At 43.1% G+C, this 20449-nt stretch overlaps 1 protein-coding gene across 1 annotated transcript; it reads left to right on the top strand.

Moving 5' to 3' along the window:
- Positions 1–839: 839 nt before the first annotated feature.
- On the top strand, positions 840–19330 carry DACT2 (dishevelled binding antagonist of beta catenin 2). Its single transcript, XM_048843978.2, has 4 exons — positions 840–1554; positions 8503–8635; positions 10759–11046; positions 14414–19330. The coding sequence occupies exons 1-4, from the start codon at positions 1321–1323 to the stop codon at positions 16207–16209; spliced, it is 2451 nt and encodes an 816-aa protein (XP_048699935.1). The 5' UTR covers positions 840–1320; the 3' UTR covers positions 16210–19330.
- Positions 19331–20449: the final 1119 nt, after the last annotated feature.

Here is a 20449-nt window from a genome sequence, read left to right as displayed (position 1 = left end):
AATGATTCATATCCTAGTGGCAGCAGTAGCAAATTTGCTTCCTGCAGTGTGCCTCACGTATGTCCATTTTGTTCATCAGACCCCTATAGTGTCAGTGTTTCTTTTCTTCCTCTGGCCTGTGTATTAGCCTGGCTGTCTGCTGACCAAATGTCTTCTAGGATTCCTGCATGCAGCTGCCTGTGTTTGAAAGGGTAAGTGTAGGCATTTCTGGGTAGCAACAGCTTTGTTGTGTTAGGTTTCCACTGTCAGCTGTGCTTTCAGGCACCATTTAGCATGTACCCTCAACCCTCCATATGACCTTTTCTGGTGTGAGCCATGCAAGCCAGCCACCTCAGCTGCTTGCACCTAAGTTTCTGGTACCCTATGTGGGTGACCGTGGAGCAAGCACTGTTATTGCAACTTTGAGTGCAGTTTTAGAGTGTTGCCTAATCTCCATCTGAGGGGTGGGAGAGGGCAGCAGATCCTGTGGGTGAGAGAGAGAGAGATGAAGTTACAAAATGTATATTTTGTATATGAAATTGTACCTTGGGGTAGAATTTATTACACTGTGTGAAACCTCAATGGACCAAATTCCGATCTCACACTGGTGTAAATCTAGGATAATACCATTGGTTTTAGTGGAGTTACAGTGGTGCAAGTGAGATCAGAATTTTGGCCCTCCGCCTTCAGACGGGTTGACCGAGCAGTCGGGGCAGAATTTGGCCCCTGGCAAGGGGGTAAGAGAATGTGCCCCCCAGAAAGCTGCTGCTTGCAGTGTAATGGCAAACAGCTGAGCCTCAGCCCTTACTGCACCTCCCCCCGCCCCACATTCCAGGCTTTCCCTGTGTTTGCAACGACAACTCCTTGGGATGAAGGCTGCAGGAAGCCTCCCGTAATCGCTTCGCTGCCGGATTTAAGCAGCCTCCACGCGTGCGGACGCTCTCTTCGGCCTGCGCCCTGTCCCGCTCTCGCTGGGGCGGGAGACGGGCCCGTTCCCCCAGGGTCGGGGCGGGCAGAGCGGGACGTAACCTCTGGGGCTGGATTTGCCCTTGCCAAAGGCAGGCTCATCAGTCAGGCACCCGCACCACCCAGCCTCCTCCCGGCCGGGGGGAGGAGGGAAAGGCGGACGATCCACCTCTACCCACGCAGATAGGTGCCCCCCCCCCCCCGCCTCCCGCCCCTTCTCCAAAACCGCAGGAGCCGCAGTGGCTCCGCAGCACTCCCTCTGCTCCGCTGCCAGCCGCAGGGAGAGGGCGAGCAGCTCCGGCCCCGACCCAGCGCCGCCCGCCCGGCTCGCTGCTAGCCCATTGCCATGGCCCGGGCGGGTGCCGGCCGCTGAAGATGCTGGGGGGGAGCCAGCAGCACCGGCCGGGCGGCTGGGATCGCTGCAGGGTCGGGGAGAGGCTGCACGCGGCCCTGGCCGGCCTCCAGGAGCTCCAGGTGCTGCGGGAGAAGCAGCGGGCGCTGGTGAGCGGGGCCCTGGCCATGCAGCCGCAGCCGGCAGCCCGAGGGGACCAGGCGCGTAGCAAGGAGCACAGGCTGGAGGCCACGCTGACTGCCTTGAAGGAACAACTGGTAAGGGACGAGGCGCCACCGCCCAGCTGTTCGGCCAGATGTTTTCTCTAGCACTGTGGGTTAAGGATCTGAGAGTGTGTTTTGTGCCTGCGGGCAGAGTGCAGATTAAGCGTGTGTGTGTAACCAGTTCTCTCCGTCTCTCGTGCGCACCTACATAGGGTAGGTTAGACCAGGACGGCTCAGTAACCAGGCTGTGTCTGTACGGTATTTAGTCCCCACAGCGGTAGAAACACGTGCTCATGCACAGGTACGCGCTTGTGGCTACAACTCGCTGCTGTCTTTAACTTGTTCCATTCATAACTCTATTTTTATACTACCGTGTGGTGTGAGAGGGAAAACTTTGCCACTGTGCAATGCAACAGAAAATGATTTTTTTCCTCCTTCACATCCTGTTTCTTTAAGTAACATTTCCTGTCTGTATCAGATGATTTGAGCAACGAGTTTCACATTTTAAGGGCATAAGATTGTGACAACATGTGAATATGAGCTTAGTTTTGTATTTGGTTACTCCGCACATTGGAACATTTCAAGTTGGACCATATGAACTGGAACCATAAACTCACTGAACATTAAATCCCACCAAATGAGGGTAGATCCATCCTCATCATCCTATCCGCTCATTATACTCCACACCTGAATATAGCCATTATATATGGACAACATACCCGCATAGCTCAATGTGTGTACTTTGACCCATTAAACTTTTACCCCTTAAACTTTTACCCCCAATCGGGGAGATTGCAGATTATGTATTCCTTACGCCACCCGCTCCTAAACCAAATTTCGCACCCCTTGATAATCTGTACCTTATTCCCTGATAACCAGAAACTTCTATGCTTAAGCTCTGTACCGTTTTCTTTTTACTTCAACATTATCTTAATAAAAAGTGTGAGTGGATTGTCTAGTGTGAAAATGATTATCTGGGGCAAAATGATAGGAATGAAGGATGAGTGATTTCCAAGGCACTGGTATTTGTGCCTGAAATTAATGTCTGTTTTACTTTTATTGATTATAACAGTATTATACATCATTTTTGATGCACAGTAATTTAGCCTGCTTGAGTTAAGAACAGTGGCTGCAGCTATCAATTCCGGCCAAATGATTTACAGCCCATTTCTATAGTTTGGCCCTGACTCTAGTTCTTTTTCACATTAAAATGTATGTTTTGGCTAAGTATGTCAAACACATTTTGTCTACACAACATACCAGTTTCCATCTTATTCTATGGGGTATGTAAATGTATTTGTCTTGTATGTTTATTATTTAAATAGAATGTAATAGGGGAGAATTAACAAAACTGGAAGTCAGCTCTTAAAGTCTTGTTTTTGGAGAGTGGGATCTTTTGTTTAGAGCAGTGATTGACCGCTTGATATGACCACATGTCTGAATATGCATTTGAAGGAAATCTGTGCTTAATTATTTAGAAGCGCTGCACAAGCATCTTTATGTGTCAAGTAGAAAACTTAGCTATGTCTTTTGAGGGAAATAATTTTGCGAAGACATGAATAAAACTACACGACTGGCAGTATTAATCAGCACTGACAGCCTTCCTGCATGCCAGTCATAATACATGGCACTGGTATATTCAGTTTCAGAATTCATGACTACAGCCACTGTTATAATGTTGTTTTATTTAATAAGATTTGGTTATGGTTTTTACTGAGTTTATTTTTCATCAGCCTAAAGTACATAACATAAATATAACGTGAAGGTCATGTGCCAGACAGAATGCTGAATGCTCTAACCAGTACTGTTTGTTCATAGGAGGACAAGGAATAAAGCTGATGATTAACTTGATTTAAGTAGTATACATATCAGACTTGTCAGCACTCATCTTATTTAAAAGTAACCATTTAGAGCTGAAGATCAAACTTTTTCTAATGTATATATGTGGGGGAGTAATGGAGGGGGAAGGATCAGGAAAACTTCTGGCTTGCATCCCTTAAATACTTTGTTGTGGAATGGATTGCCTGATCAAAAGAGGGAAATAATTGAATTTGTTTGACATCAGCCTTGCATTTAACACTTGTACATTTTTGTGGAAGGAAAAAAAAATCTAAATTAGGACTGAAACTAGTTTCATAAGAAAGAATACAATCAAAGGCTAGAGGCTTTAATCTCTCTAGTACTGGCAATTACACACATCAGTAAACTCAAAGTTAATTCAGAGCTCTCTCCCTCCCCATATTGGTGGTAGACTTGGTCATCAGTTATCAATCAGGTGTGAAAACAGAAAGGATATTCATTAAGTGTAGGCAGTTTTATCAGACAGAATCTCAGAGTGAAAATTGGCTTTAACCTTCAGGGAACCTAAGCACCACTTGTGAAAACACAGCAGCAAGCATATCTTGATTAAAGTAAAAATTGCAGCACAAGTGTACTGCCAACAACTTGATTACCTGTCATTGATAATTTTAACTAATGGCTACACTTCATGTTTTTAACAAAAAGAAAAGATGATTTAAAGCATTTATTGCCTGCTCAAGACCAGTGGGTTAATATAAACACTTAGTGACCTCTGACCAAAGTGATCCATTGGTGTTTGACACAAGGTGTTGTGCTGTAATTACACATTTGTTTATATATTTTCCAACTAAGACGTGAAAGTGGAAGATTAGTTTTATCAGGACTTGTCTGGCCATTAATTATGCTTTAAACAGGGTGAGGAAAACTAGACCATAAAATTCTACTTTTGAAATAAAAAGCAGATATAGCTGCGGGAATCATGAGAAATGTATTGTCCTAGTTCACTCTTCGAAAAGGACTGCTTTCACCAGGAGGTGTCACTACAGCCACGGGAAATAAGTAGAGATACTTTTTCCTGGGGGATGATGCCAAAAGGCACAAGAAAGGCTATATAGAGTTAGATTGGATTGTGTCATGTGTTGCGTAGCGACACAGCACTTCTAATTAATCTAGGTGGAGTCTAGATTTCCAGGTCCCAGACTGGCAAACACAACATAGGTAAAGTTGTTCCCATCCACTAAGCAGCTCTTAAGTTGGAAGACTCAGATACAATATAGGAATGGTTAACCATGGGTTGGTCTTCAGTGTAGGTGAAATCAAATTTTAAGCATATTCTTGAACTGCACTACGGCATTTAGACTTTAGCAGGGTTGTAGCCTTGTTCAGGGACACAGTTGGGTGTCTTCTTCATAGCAAGAGCAAACCATGTCAAGTTTGCAATTGGATCCCTCCTCTCCATCCCCAGTAACTGTAACAGTGGGGATAGGATGAGACTCTCATTGCAGAGATGGTGAAGGGAAGCAACATTGAGTGGCTAGTTGCACTGACTATTAGAAAGCTAATCTAGTTTCCTGAGATGCCATTTTGGTAGCATTGGGTAGAAGGAAGAGGAAAGAAGGTACTCAAACTTAGTAAAAATAAGTAATTGTGAGGTTCTTTAGGTATGTGAATGGGCAGAAATTCAAGGCAATATCACTCACTATTTCTCAAATGTTTCCCCAAATAATATTATTTATAAAATGAAATCAATTGAGTGCAATCATTTTGCATTGTCTAGTTCCGAATGAATTATCAGATTATGAAAATCTGGTGAAGGGACATGTAGGTTTATGCTGAAATGTCAAGAGAAAAGACATTCCAATCTCTTGGGTCCTGACAGATTCTATACACTGCAGATTACCATTGTCTCTCTGGTTTTACATGGGAGGAAGAGGAAAACTTATTTTAAAAATTTGATGTGTACCAGAAACCAAATGAAGTAATGCGTACTGTCAGAGCCTAAACTTGTACCCACAGAAGTCAACAGTAAAGCCTCCCATCACTTCAAAGCTGCAATACTGGGCCCTAAATGATTGGCCAAGATTTTCAAAGGTGACTAGTGATTTTCAGTGCCTCAGTTTGGTGTGCCCACCTGCATTCTGAGAATCAGGCTCCTTTAAGGGTCTCAAATTGGGCACCCAAAAACTGAGGCCATCAAGAATACTAGTTGCTTGTGAAAATTTTGTCCCAGTTCCCCATGCAAGCAAGGACAGTGCCGTCTCATTGTACAGTGTACTGCAGACTTCTTCACATCTGTACGCCTCCGAGTGAATATATCTTCACATCTCAAAGCAAATAGATGGTTTCATTCTGCCTCATGAAAAATTCATTTTGTGAACTGAGAAATCTTGAGTTTAGGATTTATTGTTTGGGGTGCTGCTTGCTGCTTCTTAAAAAAAAATCTGAATAATTTTAAAAAGTATCTGAATAATTGAAGAAGCACTTGTTCTCTTGAAGCTTAGAAGGAGTTAATGAACAGTGTGGAGTCTCCCAGAAACATGAAAACCCTGTAGTGGGGGACAATGGGAAAGGGTTAACAAGGATGATGTAACTCATGCATATTGGTTAAAGCAAAAGCTCAAGGGTGTAATAAATAATCTTTGAATATCTGAGAGCCTTGTTGAACACTTTGTGGCCTCTCTGCCATTAATCAGAAACCTCAGACTGAGGGATTGGCTGGCAAAACATTAATCATTAAGCAATTAATTCCAGCCATCCAAACAAAACTTTTTGATTTCCTGAATAGGTGGGACCCAGGGAGGCACAACTTGTTTATTTTCCTCAAAACAATTCAAATAAACGAAAGGAGAGTTGAAAAGGTAATGTCCATCATGAGATGGAGAAGAAGCTCTTTGCTATTTAGGTCTTACCTTAACATTTCTTTTGTGACAGGAAGAACGAAAACCCTCCCCCTGTTTTGTTAGGAAGCAGTTGTTGGCTTGTGCCTAAGCCTTCTTGTACATATGGCACTAATAAAGGGCCTCACACCTCTTGTGCCTTGCAAGTTTCATCCAGTTCTTTAGGATTCCAGAGCAGGCTGGAGAGATCTTTTCAGTCCCTTGAGCAATGTTGCTAGCTCTTACAATTTTATTGTGAGTCTCATTAAAGTTCCAGTTCCTGGCACCTTGAAATTACATCAGAATGCCAGCGTCAGTTTTTGTTGTTGTTGAAGTTTTTAGCTCTCATGGTTGTGGAGAAAAGCTTGAAAACATGAACCCTAAAGGTTCAAAACCCAGACGCCAAATAAAAATAACCCCAAAAATATATATATATTTTTAAATCACATGATTTTTAAGCCAACTTCATGGTTTTGGGATCCTGAACTCATTGATTTTGTTATATACCCATATAACTATAGAGAAATGTCTTCAAAGCTTGAGTCTTGTAAGCAAACCAGATATGCTTGCTGTGCCCTGTGTGATAAGAAGGTAAATTTACTTTCTATAGTGTCCGTTCATAGTGAAGGATAAAGTGTTCTTAGAGACTGTGTTATACCAATAAAATAAAAACCAGCAGGATCTTATTAAAGGGGAAAAGGCAAAATACCACATTTATTGTGGTATTCAGAAAGAATCATAGTAAGCAGTTAGTTATAGCTATAACATTCCATTCAATCTCATATTTATTCACACATTCATTCATACACACACACACACAGACACACACAGGTTCTGCAAGGTTGTTATCGTAGTTACCAGCCTTAGAGCTGCTCATGCCAAGCCACTGGCCAGGTGGCCTGGACATGAGGAGGGAGCAGGGCCTCGTCAGATGCTCATCTGATGCTCCTGGAAGTTGGTTTGCAGAATCAGACCCCAAAGTTCTCACTTTCTAGAGTCCATTTTTATAGGAATTTCTTCCTATGCCAGTCTATGGGAATTGCTTCATCATGCTGTTGCTGAATCAATCAGCAGATGGCACATTCCTGACGGTGCTGCTAGATGTTATCTTGTTCTTTGGTTCTCCCATTCTTGAGGCTGTTGGGTGGATTCCAGTCTGCCTTCCGGGGGTCCTCTGGTTATTTCCACTTGACGCCTTCTTCAGCCGATGGACACTGGATTCTTAGGCTGGCACCTCCCTGATCATTCAGTTATTATCCACTCCAAGCATCCATCCACATACATCCTCCTTCTCTATTTTAATCACAATTGTTAATACAACAAAAGGGCGGGGAGTCTCTGGTTGCTGTTTCTGTTGTTACAGAGTATTGCTTTGAGTCTCTCTCTGTGTGAATTGCTTTGAGAACAGACTCTGTCTTAGAATGTACTAATGCAATTAGCAGCTTGCAAGTTTCACACATAGAGGGAGAGAAACAGTACCAAAGACCAAGAGACTTCTTAATTAGTAATACCTTGTAATTTAAACTATGGGGAATGAAACTCATTTGTGATTTTAATACAGAACTTCTTTAATATGATCCAACAACTGTACATACTATTGTCTTGCTTATCCTCCACTAAGGCCATGTCTACACTACCACTTTTGTTGGTATAACTTATGTTGCTCCAGGGTGTGAACAAAACACCCCCCTGAGCGACATAAGTTACACTGATTGAAGCACTGGTATGGACAGCACTATGTCCGTGGGAGAGCTCCCACCAGCGGGGAGCTGGTTTTATTATGTCTACGGGAAGAGCGGCTACATGAGCGATCTTACAGTGGCGCAGTTGCATTGATACAGCTGTGTTGGTGTAAGCTCACTAGTGTAGACATGGCCTAAGATACAGCAGACCCTTCTGAGGTGAAATGTAGGAGATGTTGTTACCATTCTATATCAACACAACTATACAGTGGACCCAATGCAACCCCACTGGAGTCAGTGTAAAGTTTCCCATTGACATCAGAGGAAGTTGGATCAGTCCCAGTATGTTACAGAAAAGGAAGAGAAGAAAAACTGTTTCAGTGTGAAAGTACACAGAAAATGTTTAGGGTAGGTAGGCAGAATACAGGAGATTCTGAGAAGCAGAGTGTTTTATACTTATGCCAGATTTCAGAGGCATCATATTAGCCAATTACTGCGGTCCTTAGCTGAGCAAAACTTTCAGTGGGACTTTTGCTTCAGGAGTACATAATTTGGTAATACACATGGCGAATTCACTATCTGGCCCTGAGATCCTAACTGTGACTATTCTTTATTTTCTCCTTCTTTCCATGACCTGTGAATAGTCTCGTTTAAGGAGACAGGATGTTGGCTTGAAAAGTCACCTGGATCAGCTGGACCAGCAAATAAGTGAACTGAAGCTGGATGTCAGGAAGACCTCGAGTGAATACCTTGACAGTGACAGCAGACCCAGCTCAGGTAATGCACTCGACAATTTATTTATTATGGTTCTCGTGGAATTTGTATGAATTCATAGACACTTAGAGTTTAAAACTAGAAGGAACCATGAGATCATCTAGTCTGACTTCCTATACAGCACAGGCCATTCAATTTCACCTGGTTACCCCTGTATTGAGCCTAATAACTTACGTTTGGCTGAAGAATATCTTTCAGAAAGGCATCCAGTCTTGACTGGAAGACATTCAGAGATGGAGAATCCACCACTTCCCTTGATTGTTTGTTCCAGTAGTCAGTCACCCTCACTGCTAATGATTTGTATCTGATTTCTAATTTGAATTTGTCTGGCTTCAGCTTCTTGTTATGCTTTTCTCTGCAAAATAAAAGACCCATTATAGTCTAGTATTTCCTCCCTGTCAAGGTACTCATACTCTAATCAAGTACCTCTCAATCTTTTTGATGAGCTCTTTTCACTGTAAGGCATTTTCTCCAGCTCTCAAACTGTATTTGTGACTCTTTTCTGAACCCTCTCCAATTTTTCAACATCCTTTTAAAAAATGTGCCCACCAGGACTGGATGCAGTATTCCCGTGCCAGTCGCACCAATGCCCTACACAGAGGTAAAATCAACCTCTCCTCCTATTTGCTTCTTGATACATCCAGTGATCACATTGGCCCTTTTTGTCACAGCATCACACTGAGAGCTCATGTTCAGTCACTTGTTCACTATGACCCCTAAATTTTTTCCAGAGTCACTGCTTCCCAGGATACAGCCCCCCCACCCCTTCCCTTCTGCAGTCATGGAACTGCTAAATGAAACTCAGTGCATTAATTAAACATAAATAATATCTCTTGTGTGAAGTGGAAAATATTGGGGTATTTTAAGTTGTGCACATTAAAAATTCCTTCAATTAATATTTTTCTGTGGTGCTGTCTGAGAGCTGAGCAGAAATTAGACACCTTTCCATCATTCCTTCTCTTCAGATACAGTTTGGATTTTGGGTCCTCTGCTTTTGGCTGCTCAACTTGAGACACATCAAAGGTGCCGTATTTTCAGAAAGTGCTGAGCCACCACGCTCTGAAAATCAGACCCTTTTAAGCTGCCTCAGGTTGCCTAGCCAAAAACTGAGACACTCACAGTCACTAGTCACATTTGAAAGTTTACACTGTTATTTTCGGAAAAGAAAAAGACCTAGGAATAGATTATCAAAAGGCTCAGCTCTCATTTGAACTTCAAGCTTGTTAAACATGATCATGTGTTTAAAGTTAAGTAGCTGCTCACTTGTTATGCTGGTGAGGGCCCAAAGTGAATAGATCAAGCCCAATACACTCCAGTTCAACTACAGTTTATCTTGTAGGACATCCAATCTCAATCAAAAAACCCAGGGATCATGAATTTACCACTGTAGCAAATGGCAAAGAGGAATTATTGTTTATTCATAGGGCCCTACCAAATTCACGGTCCATTTTGGTCAATGTCATGGTCACCGGATTTTAAAAATGATAAATTTCATGAATTCAGCTTTTTAAATCTGAAATTTCACGGTGTTATAATTGTAAGGACTATGGCCCAAAAAGGACCTGTGGGACAGGGGTGTCGCAAGGTTATTGTAGGGGGGCAAGGGGGTTGCAAAACTACTACTCTTACTTCTGCATTGCTGCTGGTGATGGTGTTGCCTTCAGAGCTGGGCAGCTGGAGAGTGGCAGCTGCTGGCTGGGAGCCCAGTTCTGAAGGCAGAGCCACCTCCAGCAGCAGAGCAAAAGTAAGGATAGCCTAGTATGGTATTGCCACCCTTACTTCTGCGCAGCCTTCAGAGCTGGGCATCCAGCCAACAGCCGCCACTCTTCGGCTACCCAGCTCTGAAGGCAGCACAGAAGTAAGGGTGGCAATACCGTGACCCCCCTAAAATAAGCTTGCAACCCCCCCTGCAACTCCCTTTTGGATCAGGACCCCCAATTTGAGAAATGCTGGTTTTCCCCATAAAATCTGTACTGTATACGGTAAAAGCACACAAAAAACCAGATTGCACAGGGAGAGACCAGTTTTCATGGTCCGTGACTCGTTTTTCATGGCCCTGAATTTGGTAGGGCTGTAGTTATTCACTGTAAGCCAGAAAGATTTTTGTATTTATTTGAACTCTACAGGCTTTTACGACCTGAGCGATGGTGGTTCCTGCTCACTATCCAACTCTTGCACATCTGTGTACAGTGAGTCCATATCCTCCTCCCACACCAGTCTGTTGCCGAGCTGTCAGCAGCCCAAAACACGGCTCAGTGTCTTTGATTATCGGCCCAAGTCTGCAGATGAAACCACTGTGCACACCACTAAGTTCCAGCACCAGGGAGTCTATGTCAGTGATGGATGTCGAATCAAGGCTAGCACGGACATTTCTGGAACTCCTGCCAGGTCCAGACCCAGGCCAGTTTCCACAGGTAATTGGTTGCAGAACTGAACGATGTGAAGGGAAGAAGAATGTTGATAGTCCCACTTATTACATTTAGCATCATAGTGTGACGTATGAATAGTGTAGCTAATAGAATAGTGTGCATTTGAAACACACACAAGCAATAAATAAATAAATAAAATCAAACTACTTACTGCCTAATTCTCAGCTATAGCATAGTTAGGCGCCTTTAACTAATAACAGACAAGGAGGATATTTGCAAGTAGATCAGTATATAAGACCTGAGAAGTTATCGTAATACTTGTTTGACTAATTTTGATTAAACTTCCCAGCATTTGAGTTTGCGAAATCAGCAAAATAGCAGCTATTTTGTGAAATATCTTGCATGAGCTGACAGAGGTGTGTGAAAATTCAACCTGGGAAAAATAGCAAAAATGTGTTAATTTATTGAGAAAGATTGCAAAAATCTGAGCAGAAGGAGGGAGCTGCCCTCTTAAGCATAGATTGTCTCAGGGAAGTATTTAAGTTTTTGGTGTCTGTTTTCCCATTCTGTTGTACAGTGAGAATGATCGCATTTACCTACCTACCTACCCACCTACATTCATAAGGCTGTGGACAGCTTAAACCTTGTTTACATTCAGATTTTACTATTTACAGCTCAGGTTAACAGACACAGAGAGGTTAATTGATCTTTCCTGGGTCTCAGTGTGGCCTACTGAAATAGGCAGGGGCCTGAGAGCCAGCCTTGGGTTGAAATCCTGGGTCTGATGTTGACTTACTTTGTAACCTTGATTCTAGCAAGTCTTCTGTTTACCCAGAAATAAATGGTGAATAATAATTTACCTCCTACATAAGGGTCTTGTGAGACCTAACTAAAGAATGTTTATAAATTGCTATGTAAGAGCAAAATATTAAGGACCCTTAGAGGCAGAAATAGAACTTTAGTTAATGGTTCCAGCCCTGTCCTTGTTCCTCTATATCTGTGGTTCTCCTCCCTAGCAGTTTCTTTCCATGACCCCAGAGTTTTCAACAGATAACCACTTTGGGGGGAGGGTGCTGCTGGGTGAGGGGATGAGTGATGTTGGGTGGGAAAGGTGGAGAAGGTAGGGATGGTGTGTTCTAGGATGCTATAGCTCATCCCTTCTCTCCCAGCCACTGCCTGCTATTCGCTCTGTTTTGCGGAAGTGCAACTTCCAGATGCTGTGAGCTGCATGAACAGTCTGGCTGTGGCGTCCAGGCAGCCAACTCCACAGCATCTTGAAGAGGCAGTTCCTGCAATGTTGAGCGTGGGGTGCAGAGGAGGTGAGGGAAGAGCTACTGTGGGTCAGAATAGCGACAACAGGAGAAGAGAGCAAACTTCTCTTTCCCTCTCCAGTGCTTGTCCTCTTTGGGCCCTATTGCCTGCCCGTTTTAGATAGGCTAAAATTTTTATTCTGCTTGCAGTGTGCTAGGTCCCAGGATGTTAGAGAGACAACAGAAGTTGGTCCAGTAAAAGTTATGACCTCACTCCCTTGTTGCTCGCTCTCTCTAGCAGGGGTGATTTTACTGTGAGCCGATGATCAGCCTCTTGCAACTCCCTACTCAGTTCCAACCCACAGGCTGAGAATCGCTGCCCTAGAGTAAGGTTTCTCAAACCGTGGGTTGCGACTCAAAATTGGCTTGCTAGAATGTGTCCAAGGGTTGCGGGGCTGGCTGGGCTTGGCTCCCCACTCTGGGCTTTACAACCTTGTGCACAGAGTCATGTAACTGTTCAGGTTTGGCCCAGCTGTCCCTTTGTCATGCCCCCCGGGGGAGGCAGGCTTAGGTCTGGAGGCATCTCGGGTGGTCTCTGGATCACAACAGGGCCATCAAGGTTTACAAACGGGTCCTGAGCCAAAAAAAGGTTGAGAACCACTGCTCTTTTGGGGCTACGGATGGTGACTTCTTGGAAAATGTGCTCCATTACTCCTGTTTGAATTTTTGTACAGTTTTTTATTTTCATCCTGGTAAAGAGTGAGTCAGTAGACTTCGTTGTGGGGCTCTGAAACAGCTGTAGGTCAAAGTGCACGAGCGGAGCAGCAGTGTCCATACAGCCAGTTATTATGGTGTATATTCACTCCTCAGCTGGCCGTGTATTAACTATGCATTTAGACAAGGCCTCAGACACAGTGGAGGATCTAAACCGTGTCTATTTCTCTTTTGGGGTGAAGATAATTCTTCGTCTGTTCCTCCAAATGTCTTTTTAAAACACACACACACCTACCTGCCAAAGAATTTTCCTATTTTCCTCCCATTTAATAGTCTCATAAGTGTTGCCTGTGAGAATCAAAGACTCCCAAGAACAGTGAATGCAGAGCGGGTGACTCACCTCAGAAAGGCAACCCTCTGCAACTTTGTGACCAAATGAACGGAAAAGATCCAATTAAGAGGTTTCATTGGATTCTGGGGGGAGGAGGCGTGAGCCTGTAAAATGCAAAATGCGTCTAAATGGCTTTCCAGTGTAGTTAAAGTGTTGGTGCTCACTGCAGCGTCTCACTGAGGCAAAATGTAAAAGAACACAGCAGTAGTTGCCAGCACTGAAGGGGTTAGGAGACACTTTGACTTGAGCTCCATTAAGTCTGGTTAAAGCAGTTGGTTCAGGACTGTAGATTTCAAAAGACACATGAACCAGGATGGGGAGGGGAGTTTGAATGCAAAGTTAACCATTAGAACCAATAATATTAACTGTTTACCTCCTGGGAATTTCAATAATTTATTTCCTCAGTTGCTATGCGAAGCCTAACCCTCAGAGAGTCTCTAGCTGGTCCCAAGAGGAAAGAATTAACAAATTCTGCTAGACTTTACTGGATTTTTTATGACATTTGACTTTAGACTTCCTGGTACTTCAATTCTTTTTATATCTCTCCTGGGAGATAGTCTTTTCTTTTTTAGTGCCTTTTGATCTGTGTAGTTTAAAACATTTTAATGGCACAAGCATTAATTTCTCTTAAGTGACTACAGTTTAAACCTCAAGTAAGACATGGGTTCAGTCATTTGGTTTTAAAATCATTGGTCCAGATTCCGATCATTATATACCAGTGTAAACCCACTGAAAGCAGCTGTGTTACTGAGGATTTACACTGGTGTAACTGAAATGAGAATCTGCCCTTTTGCATTTACTATTCATTGTTTTTTCATAGGTGTGTTTCTAAAGCATGTTTTCCTCATACTTTTACGGTCTCAGCAAGAAGATAATACAAAGAAATGCAGAGTTCTTGGGGTATTAAAGCTTAATTTTGTCATGATTACACTAAAATTCTCATTAATGACAAAGGATATGAAATAGTCTCTGAAATATGTCCTTGAAATATAAGGTGTGGCAATAGAAGAAATTACCTGTGATATAACTCTTTGATTTATTTCCATTCAATATCCAGGTGACCTGGAAAGACTCCTACCAGAAGACACTGGATTTCAGAAAGTGACAAACCCCAAATTCGTGCCCCCCCTTTGTCATGGAGTGGAATTCCAGTTCCAGAGTGTGGACCCAAAATACCAAAATGACTTGGTCTCCAAGAGTGGCAATGATGTGTATCCTTACCCAAGCCCTCTTCATGCTGTGGCTTTACAAAGCCCACTTTTTTCTTTGGTGGGGGTACCGTTGGAAACAGACAACCACCCTTCCCCCAGTAAACCCACGCCTAATGTTACAGGTCCCAGCTTGATTAGGACTAGGCCAGTCATTGAGGCCAGGCCAGGGGGTTATATCAACAAACTGCTGCAGCTGACAAGATGCAGAGGGAACAATCACGCAGATGCCAGTGAGAGGGTTTCAACAAAGAGCCAGCCATCCACAGTGCCCCAGAGACTCATTATAACCCCCAGCACCGGTGGAGTGAAAATTAGCAGCAGCAGCAACCAGCTGGAAAAACAAGGGAGCTCTCTGGAAGGTAACAAAGCCGAAGGGAAACTGCAGAGGGAGGTGCCTGAAGGGGAATGTGCCAAGCAGCAGGGGACTGTGCACTGTATGAATGTAGAGCAGCCATCCACGCTGCCTGACCCAGAGCCATCAGCTGTAAATAGTTGTTACCCTGCCAAGTCAACAGCCAGGGGCTCTCCTCTGGCAGAAGCAGTGGGGAGTGGCCTGGAGCACAGTTCCTCCTGCTCACAGATATGCTACAAGGTCTCTAGTCCAGGTATCTTGAACACTAAAGCTATCCTGCCCAAAAAGCCTAACAGAAGGTGTGGCACCCTCAAGCTGGCTAATGCTGAGGGCGATGAGCCAGTGACTCAGAGTGAATTTGTTCACGCCCAGTTTGTCCCTGCAGAATCCCATCAAGTCAGAGTGAGGTTTGCCAGCTCCAAAATGAAGTCTGTGAAGGTTAAGAGAAGGAACAGTGAGAAGGTGCTACGGCCTGGGAAGCAGACCCTTTGTGCAGAAAAGTCAAGGGGAGCCCATGTAGCTGCCAGGCTGCCTGTTGAGTGGAATCTGCCTCAAAGACAGCACGGAGGAAAGAACCTTATCAGGAGACCTACATACACTGGAGAGGTTACTGGCAGGTCTTGTTCAGAGTCCAGCCTATTCCCCGTTCAATTCCGAATCCCCCCAGCACCATCCAGGCCTGAACTTTACCGGGCATCTGCTAATGCACTCTATTCTCTTGAAACAGCTTACGTAGACACAGCCGCCAAGAAAAAACAGCGTAAGTGGCAGTCCACTGTGGAAATCTCAGCAAAGGCCCACCTTGCCAGCCTCTCTAGTGGCTTTGGCCTAGGGCCACCAAGACAGCCAGTAAGGAGAGCAGGGGTCCTGCGTACTGTAAGCATGAGGGCACGTTCGAAGCATCACCGCCAGGGAACGTATGCCAAAAGCGAGTCAGACCATTCTGAATACTCTGCTGAATGTGCTTCCCTCTTCCACTCCACCATTGCAGAGACCAGCGAAGGTGAGGTCAGTGACTACACAACCAACCGCTTTGGGGACAGTGAGTCGAGTGAAAGTGATTCAGAGGGCAGCAGCAATAGCAGCAGCCTCACTCTTGACTATGATGATGCTGATGAAAGCGAGTTGGTCTGGCCCGAAGCTTCTGTCAGGCAGCCAGCAGCTGTCCTGACCTCTTCTAAGCCTCTTCCCCCCATGCCTAAAATCTGTCGCATCAAAGCTTCAAAGGCACTGAAGAAGAAGATTAGGAGATTCCAACCTGCCGGTCTAAAGGTTATGACCATGGTTTAAGTGAGAGCAAGCATCTGTTTATCCCAGTGAGATATCCTGCTGGCTCTGGCTTATTTACAAAACAAAAGGACTGATGCTCAAAGGAAAGGACAGTTTTAAAGGAACGCTGAACAACCTCCAGATCCATATAAGGGACCTTTTCATTTGCTAACGGCCATATATTTGACCCTGTATATCTAATTTCCTCTTTTGCCAGGTAGTCTGTAAATATGTATTTGTGTATATAGCATGATGCCTTTTCTTCCTATACTTCAGAGGTCACTGCGATTAAAAACAAGGTGGCAAGCCCAAACAGCCTCAGCCATAAGATTTTCTGGGAAAGGCTTTCAGTGTCTGTTGCCCATGTGCAGCCACGAGCTTCCCCAGTTTGAGATACAAAGGCCTCTGAAGAAGGGCAGCTCTTCCCCAGCTGAAGATACTGAAGCTACCCTACGCTAAGGATCTCTCCACAACCTGAGATGTCAGTTTTCTCCCAGTGAGACGCCTGTGCACTTCTCCTATTAGCCACCCATCTTTTCCTGTGCCCATCTGGTAGAGAACTAGAGAGCTCTCCTTGGTTTTCTCCACATTAGGACGGACCATTCCCACACCAGCCCCAGTCACTAGGAGGCCGGGCCCCTTCTTCAATAGAAATAATTAAAGTTTGAGAGGAGGGGATGTATTTGTGAATAAGAACAAGATTTTGATTCTGTTACGGTTTACAAAATTGAGGGTATAAATAAGATTTAACCCCCCCTTTTATGTTATTTCATTTATTCATGTGGTGTTGTTTTTTTGAATGGGTAAAAGAATGTTAAGGATGCTCCACATCATAGTGTGCAAATAGCTGGGGCTGAGAGCACAATAACTCTGCCCCTGCGGTTGCAGACTCAATAAATACTATTTAATATACTCCAGAAAACTGTTGCTCTCTGGCTTCCTGAAAGAAAATGATTCAGTTTTATTAGCAGCTGATCTGAAATGCAAAGGTTCTAAAGGGCCAATGCTTGCCAGCGGTACCAGAGGGACAAAAAGAAAGGTCCATGGTTTCACTATGGTTTTATGTGTCTCTTTTTCCAGACAGGGTGTTTCTCAGTCAAGAGTTGCTAGAGTTTGGTTGACCTTTATCACTAACCCTTTTGGGTCTGTAGTCTAAGAAGCCTTGGGCCTGTAGTCCACTATACGCTGATGGAATGAGTTAACTGCTTTAAAAAAAAAAAAGCACTTGCATGCAAGGGTTAATGTTGATAATCTATTAAAATAAGCTTTAAACAAAATCGAGACATAAACAGAAAACCTTCCTGGATTTGAGTGCACTCCTGTTCTATGGACTGTGGGAAACAAGTCTTTCCAAGCAGCTACTCTGAGGTCTGCAGTACCTACAAGTGGCACCAGTGTGATTTCACTTTTTAACTAGGCAGAGTAGAAGAAACTTACATAGTGATGTGTGAATTTACCAGTTAAAGATGAAGCCAGTTGTATTTTGCATTTAAAAATGAACATATTTAAAGTGTAGGCTGACATTAAATGTTTCTGTGACTAGAAATGAGCATGTCTATTTTAGGCAAAGTGGTGTAAAAGTGTAAGCAATTTTTGGTAGTCAAAGCTAGGCTTTGATGTTTACACTCCAGTAAGACAAATGGGGGAAATTCACACTTCACACTTGGTATTATATTGTGTCAGTGTGTCTGACTGCAGAACAAACAAGATGATTTATGTCACGATGGCTTTCTTCAGTACCAGCAGTACTTTTTTCATAAAAGCTTTGTTTCTGGAGAACATGGAAAAAGTTTATATAAGGAACTTTAAATACATGGATTTTCCTCATGTATGGGTTTCTGTTGCTTCTCCTTGGAAGAAGATCATTGTACAATCCTTTGATTTAAGCCAGGTTAGTTTCAACCAAGAGCATCCTATCTTTGTACCAGACCACAATCTCATTGTCACACACGTTGAAAAGTACATTGTTGACCCCTCACATTCATACACAGAAGTAGATACTTTGAGATATGTAGCAAAGTACTCTGTACATCTGAGTCTGTAACATAGCTCCATTAATAACACTCAAGGTGCTTTGATTTTTGAGTGAACAGCTCTGGAAAACATTAGACTGACAAATATTTTGAAGTGCTTTATGTATATATTTAAGTAGCATGAAAACTGGACAGTGTATACCATAAAGACTAAAAATATGTTATCAAATATATTCTGCAAGTGCAATGCATTTTATAAAAAAATATAACCATAACCAAGAGGCTGCCACCACAGAATTGGGTGCATTTTGGTGCACAACGTGCCCTATTTTGGATGAAAAACAGCACGTTGCTTGACAGTTTCCATTCTAACTCCCATTTTCACTCACTTAGAATTTTCTGAAACTCTTGCCTTTCAGGCTCATATTCTTTATGCTTGGCCTATTCCCAAAAGTGAATTTTATGGAAAGTTTTTAAGTGGTTTTGAGTACCGTGTGTATATGGAAAATATGGCCACACTACTGCAACTGAGTACATGCAAGCACATACCTTCACCCATTCAATGACTTCAATGGGTCTCCGTGTGGGTTTAGCATTAACACATAAGTTCAATCCATTACATGATCAGGACCTATGTACACACTCTTCCCTTAATAAAAATCTTGCTACTTGTTTTTAAGCATCTCTCTTGCTGAAATGGCATGGGGGAGTTTGTTTTTCTAGGTTAGTAACAATTTTTTTGCTATCTGTGCCTTGGCATTATTTTTGACTAGAGATTTGAACTGTTTTGTTTGTTTTTTAAATTTGAGGGTTCAGAAAACAAGTTTAAACTGATGTATTTATTTTTCTGTAATCTAAACCCATCCCCCCTAAAAAAGAGGTTAAAGTAAAAAACAACAAAAGGCAAGGAAGAAAGAATCCTAGCCTGTGTGTTGGGAAGAGAAGAGTAATTCAATCAAGCCTAATTTAATGGTGTCCAGTTTAGAGATTAATTCCAAGTTCTGCTGTTTCTCGTTGGAGTCTGTTTTTGAAGTTTTTTTGTTGAATAATTGCAACTTTTTGGTCTGTAATTGAATGTCCAGGGAGCTTGATGCACTGCATGCATCTGATGAAGTGGGCTTTAGCCCACGAAAGCTTATGCTCAAATAAATTTGTTAGTCTCTAAGGTACCACAAGTACTCCTCGTTCTTTCTGCTGATACAGACTGACATGGCTACCACTCTGAAACCTATAGACAGTATCTCCTTAGTGGACTGTGATCACCAATAACTCTGAAGATTCAAGTTCAACTTTCAAATCTACGATGGTCAAAAGTTGGACCATCCATCCCTTTTTTGTCTAATCCTGGAATTATCAATGCTAAGGGGTTTTTAAGTGTAAGAAAGTCAGCATTGGAATAACTTGGATGCCAAGGAGCCAGATAAATGGTGTAGTAAGCCCCCCCCATCCCCCGCAACTGTAATTTTTGATTTTTCAACTTTCTATTGATTCCTTGGCATATACGTTACACTAATGCAATATCCTTTACATATCACCAGAGTGAGCATAAGTATCTTTAAGGGACTCTGAGTGTCTGATTCTCCACCGCCTTACACCTTGTGTAGTCATTTGCACCAGTGCAATACGGTCAAATCAAGTGGTAAAATTTTGCACCTGCTTTGCGATTGTGTAAAGGATTACACAAAGGGTAAGGCAGTGGAGAATCAGGCCCAAAGAGTCTAGTGAGTAAGAAGGGGTAGAGCAGGTCAAAGTTAAGCATCACCTTTGATTTTGGTCCAGTGAGGTGAATGAATGAGCATGCATGTAGCAGAGATTGTTTGAATGAGTGTGACAAACAGATGTGAGGGGGGAGATAAGTGTGAGAACTAGGAAGAGGAGAGAGAAAAGGGAGAGTTGATGAAGACTAGAATGTGAAAGGATGTCTGAGCAAAGGAGAAAGTTAAGAAATTAAGACAAAAGCATAAAAAATTCATAGACTTCAAGGCCAGACGGGACCGTTATCGTCATCTCGTCTGACCTGCCTATCACAGGCCATAGATTTCACCAGGTTTTCTGCAAGAACAGAAAACCCATGAAAGAGGAGAGAGCTCTGAAGCAAAAGGAGAAGAGCAAGAAATAAGGTAGGACTCTCAGCAGAGGAGTTGGTTTTGTTTTTTGTTTTAAGAGCTGGATCTGCAGGTACAGGGTTAAAAAAATACAATGAAGGGGTTTGGGAATGAGAAACCAGCCAAAAGGACACCAATGCGGGGAATCCCATTTCTCTCCTCGTTCTCTTTAATATAGCTTCT

This window comes from Caretta caretta, chromosome 3 (genome assembly GCF_965140235.1).
Source record: "Caretta caretta isolate rCarCar2 chromosome 3, rCarCar1.hap1, whole genome shotgun sequence".
Taxonomy (NCBI): Eukaryota; Metazoa; Chordata; order Testudines; family Cheloniidae; genus Caretta; species Caretta caretta.
The sequence above is the reverse complement of the archived record's forward strand: the minus strand, read 5'-3'. Positions and strand labels throughout refer to the sequence as shown.

What these genes read in the sequence shown, in the direction of transcription:
- DACT2 (XM_048843978.2), top strand. Translation starts at nt 1,321, where the DNA reads ATGCTGGGGGGGAGCCAGCAGCACCGGCCGGGCGGCTGGGATCGCTGC. An exon ending in CTGCCTTGAAGGAACAACTG is followed by an intron (nt 1,555 to 8,502) that starts GTAAGGGACGAG and finishes ACCTGTGAATAG; the next exon opens with TCTCGTTTAAGGAGACAGGA. An exon ending in ACCCAGGCCAGTTTCCACAG is followed by an intron (nt 11,047 to 14,413) that starts GTAATTGGTTGC and finishes TTCAATATCCAG; the next exon opens with GTGACCTGGAAAGACTCCTA.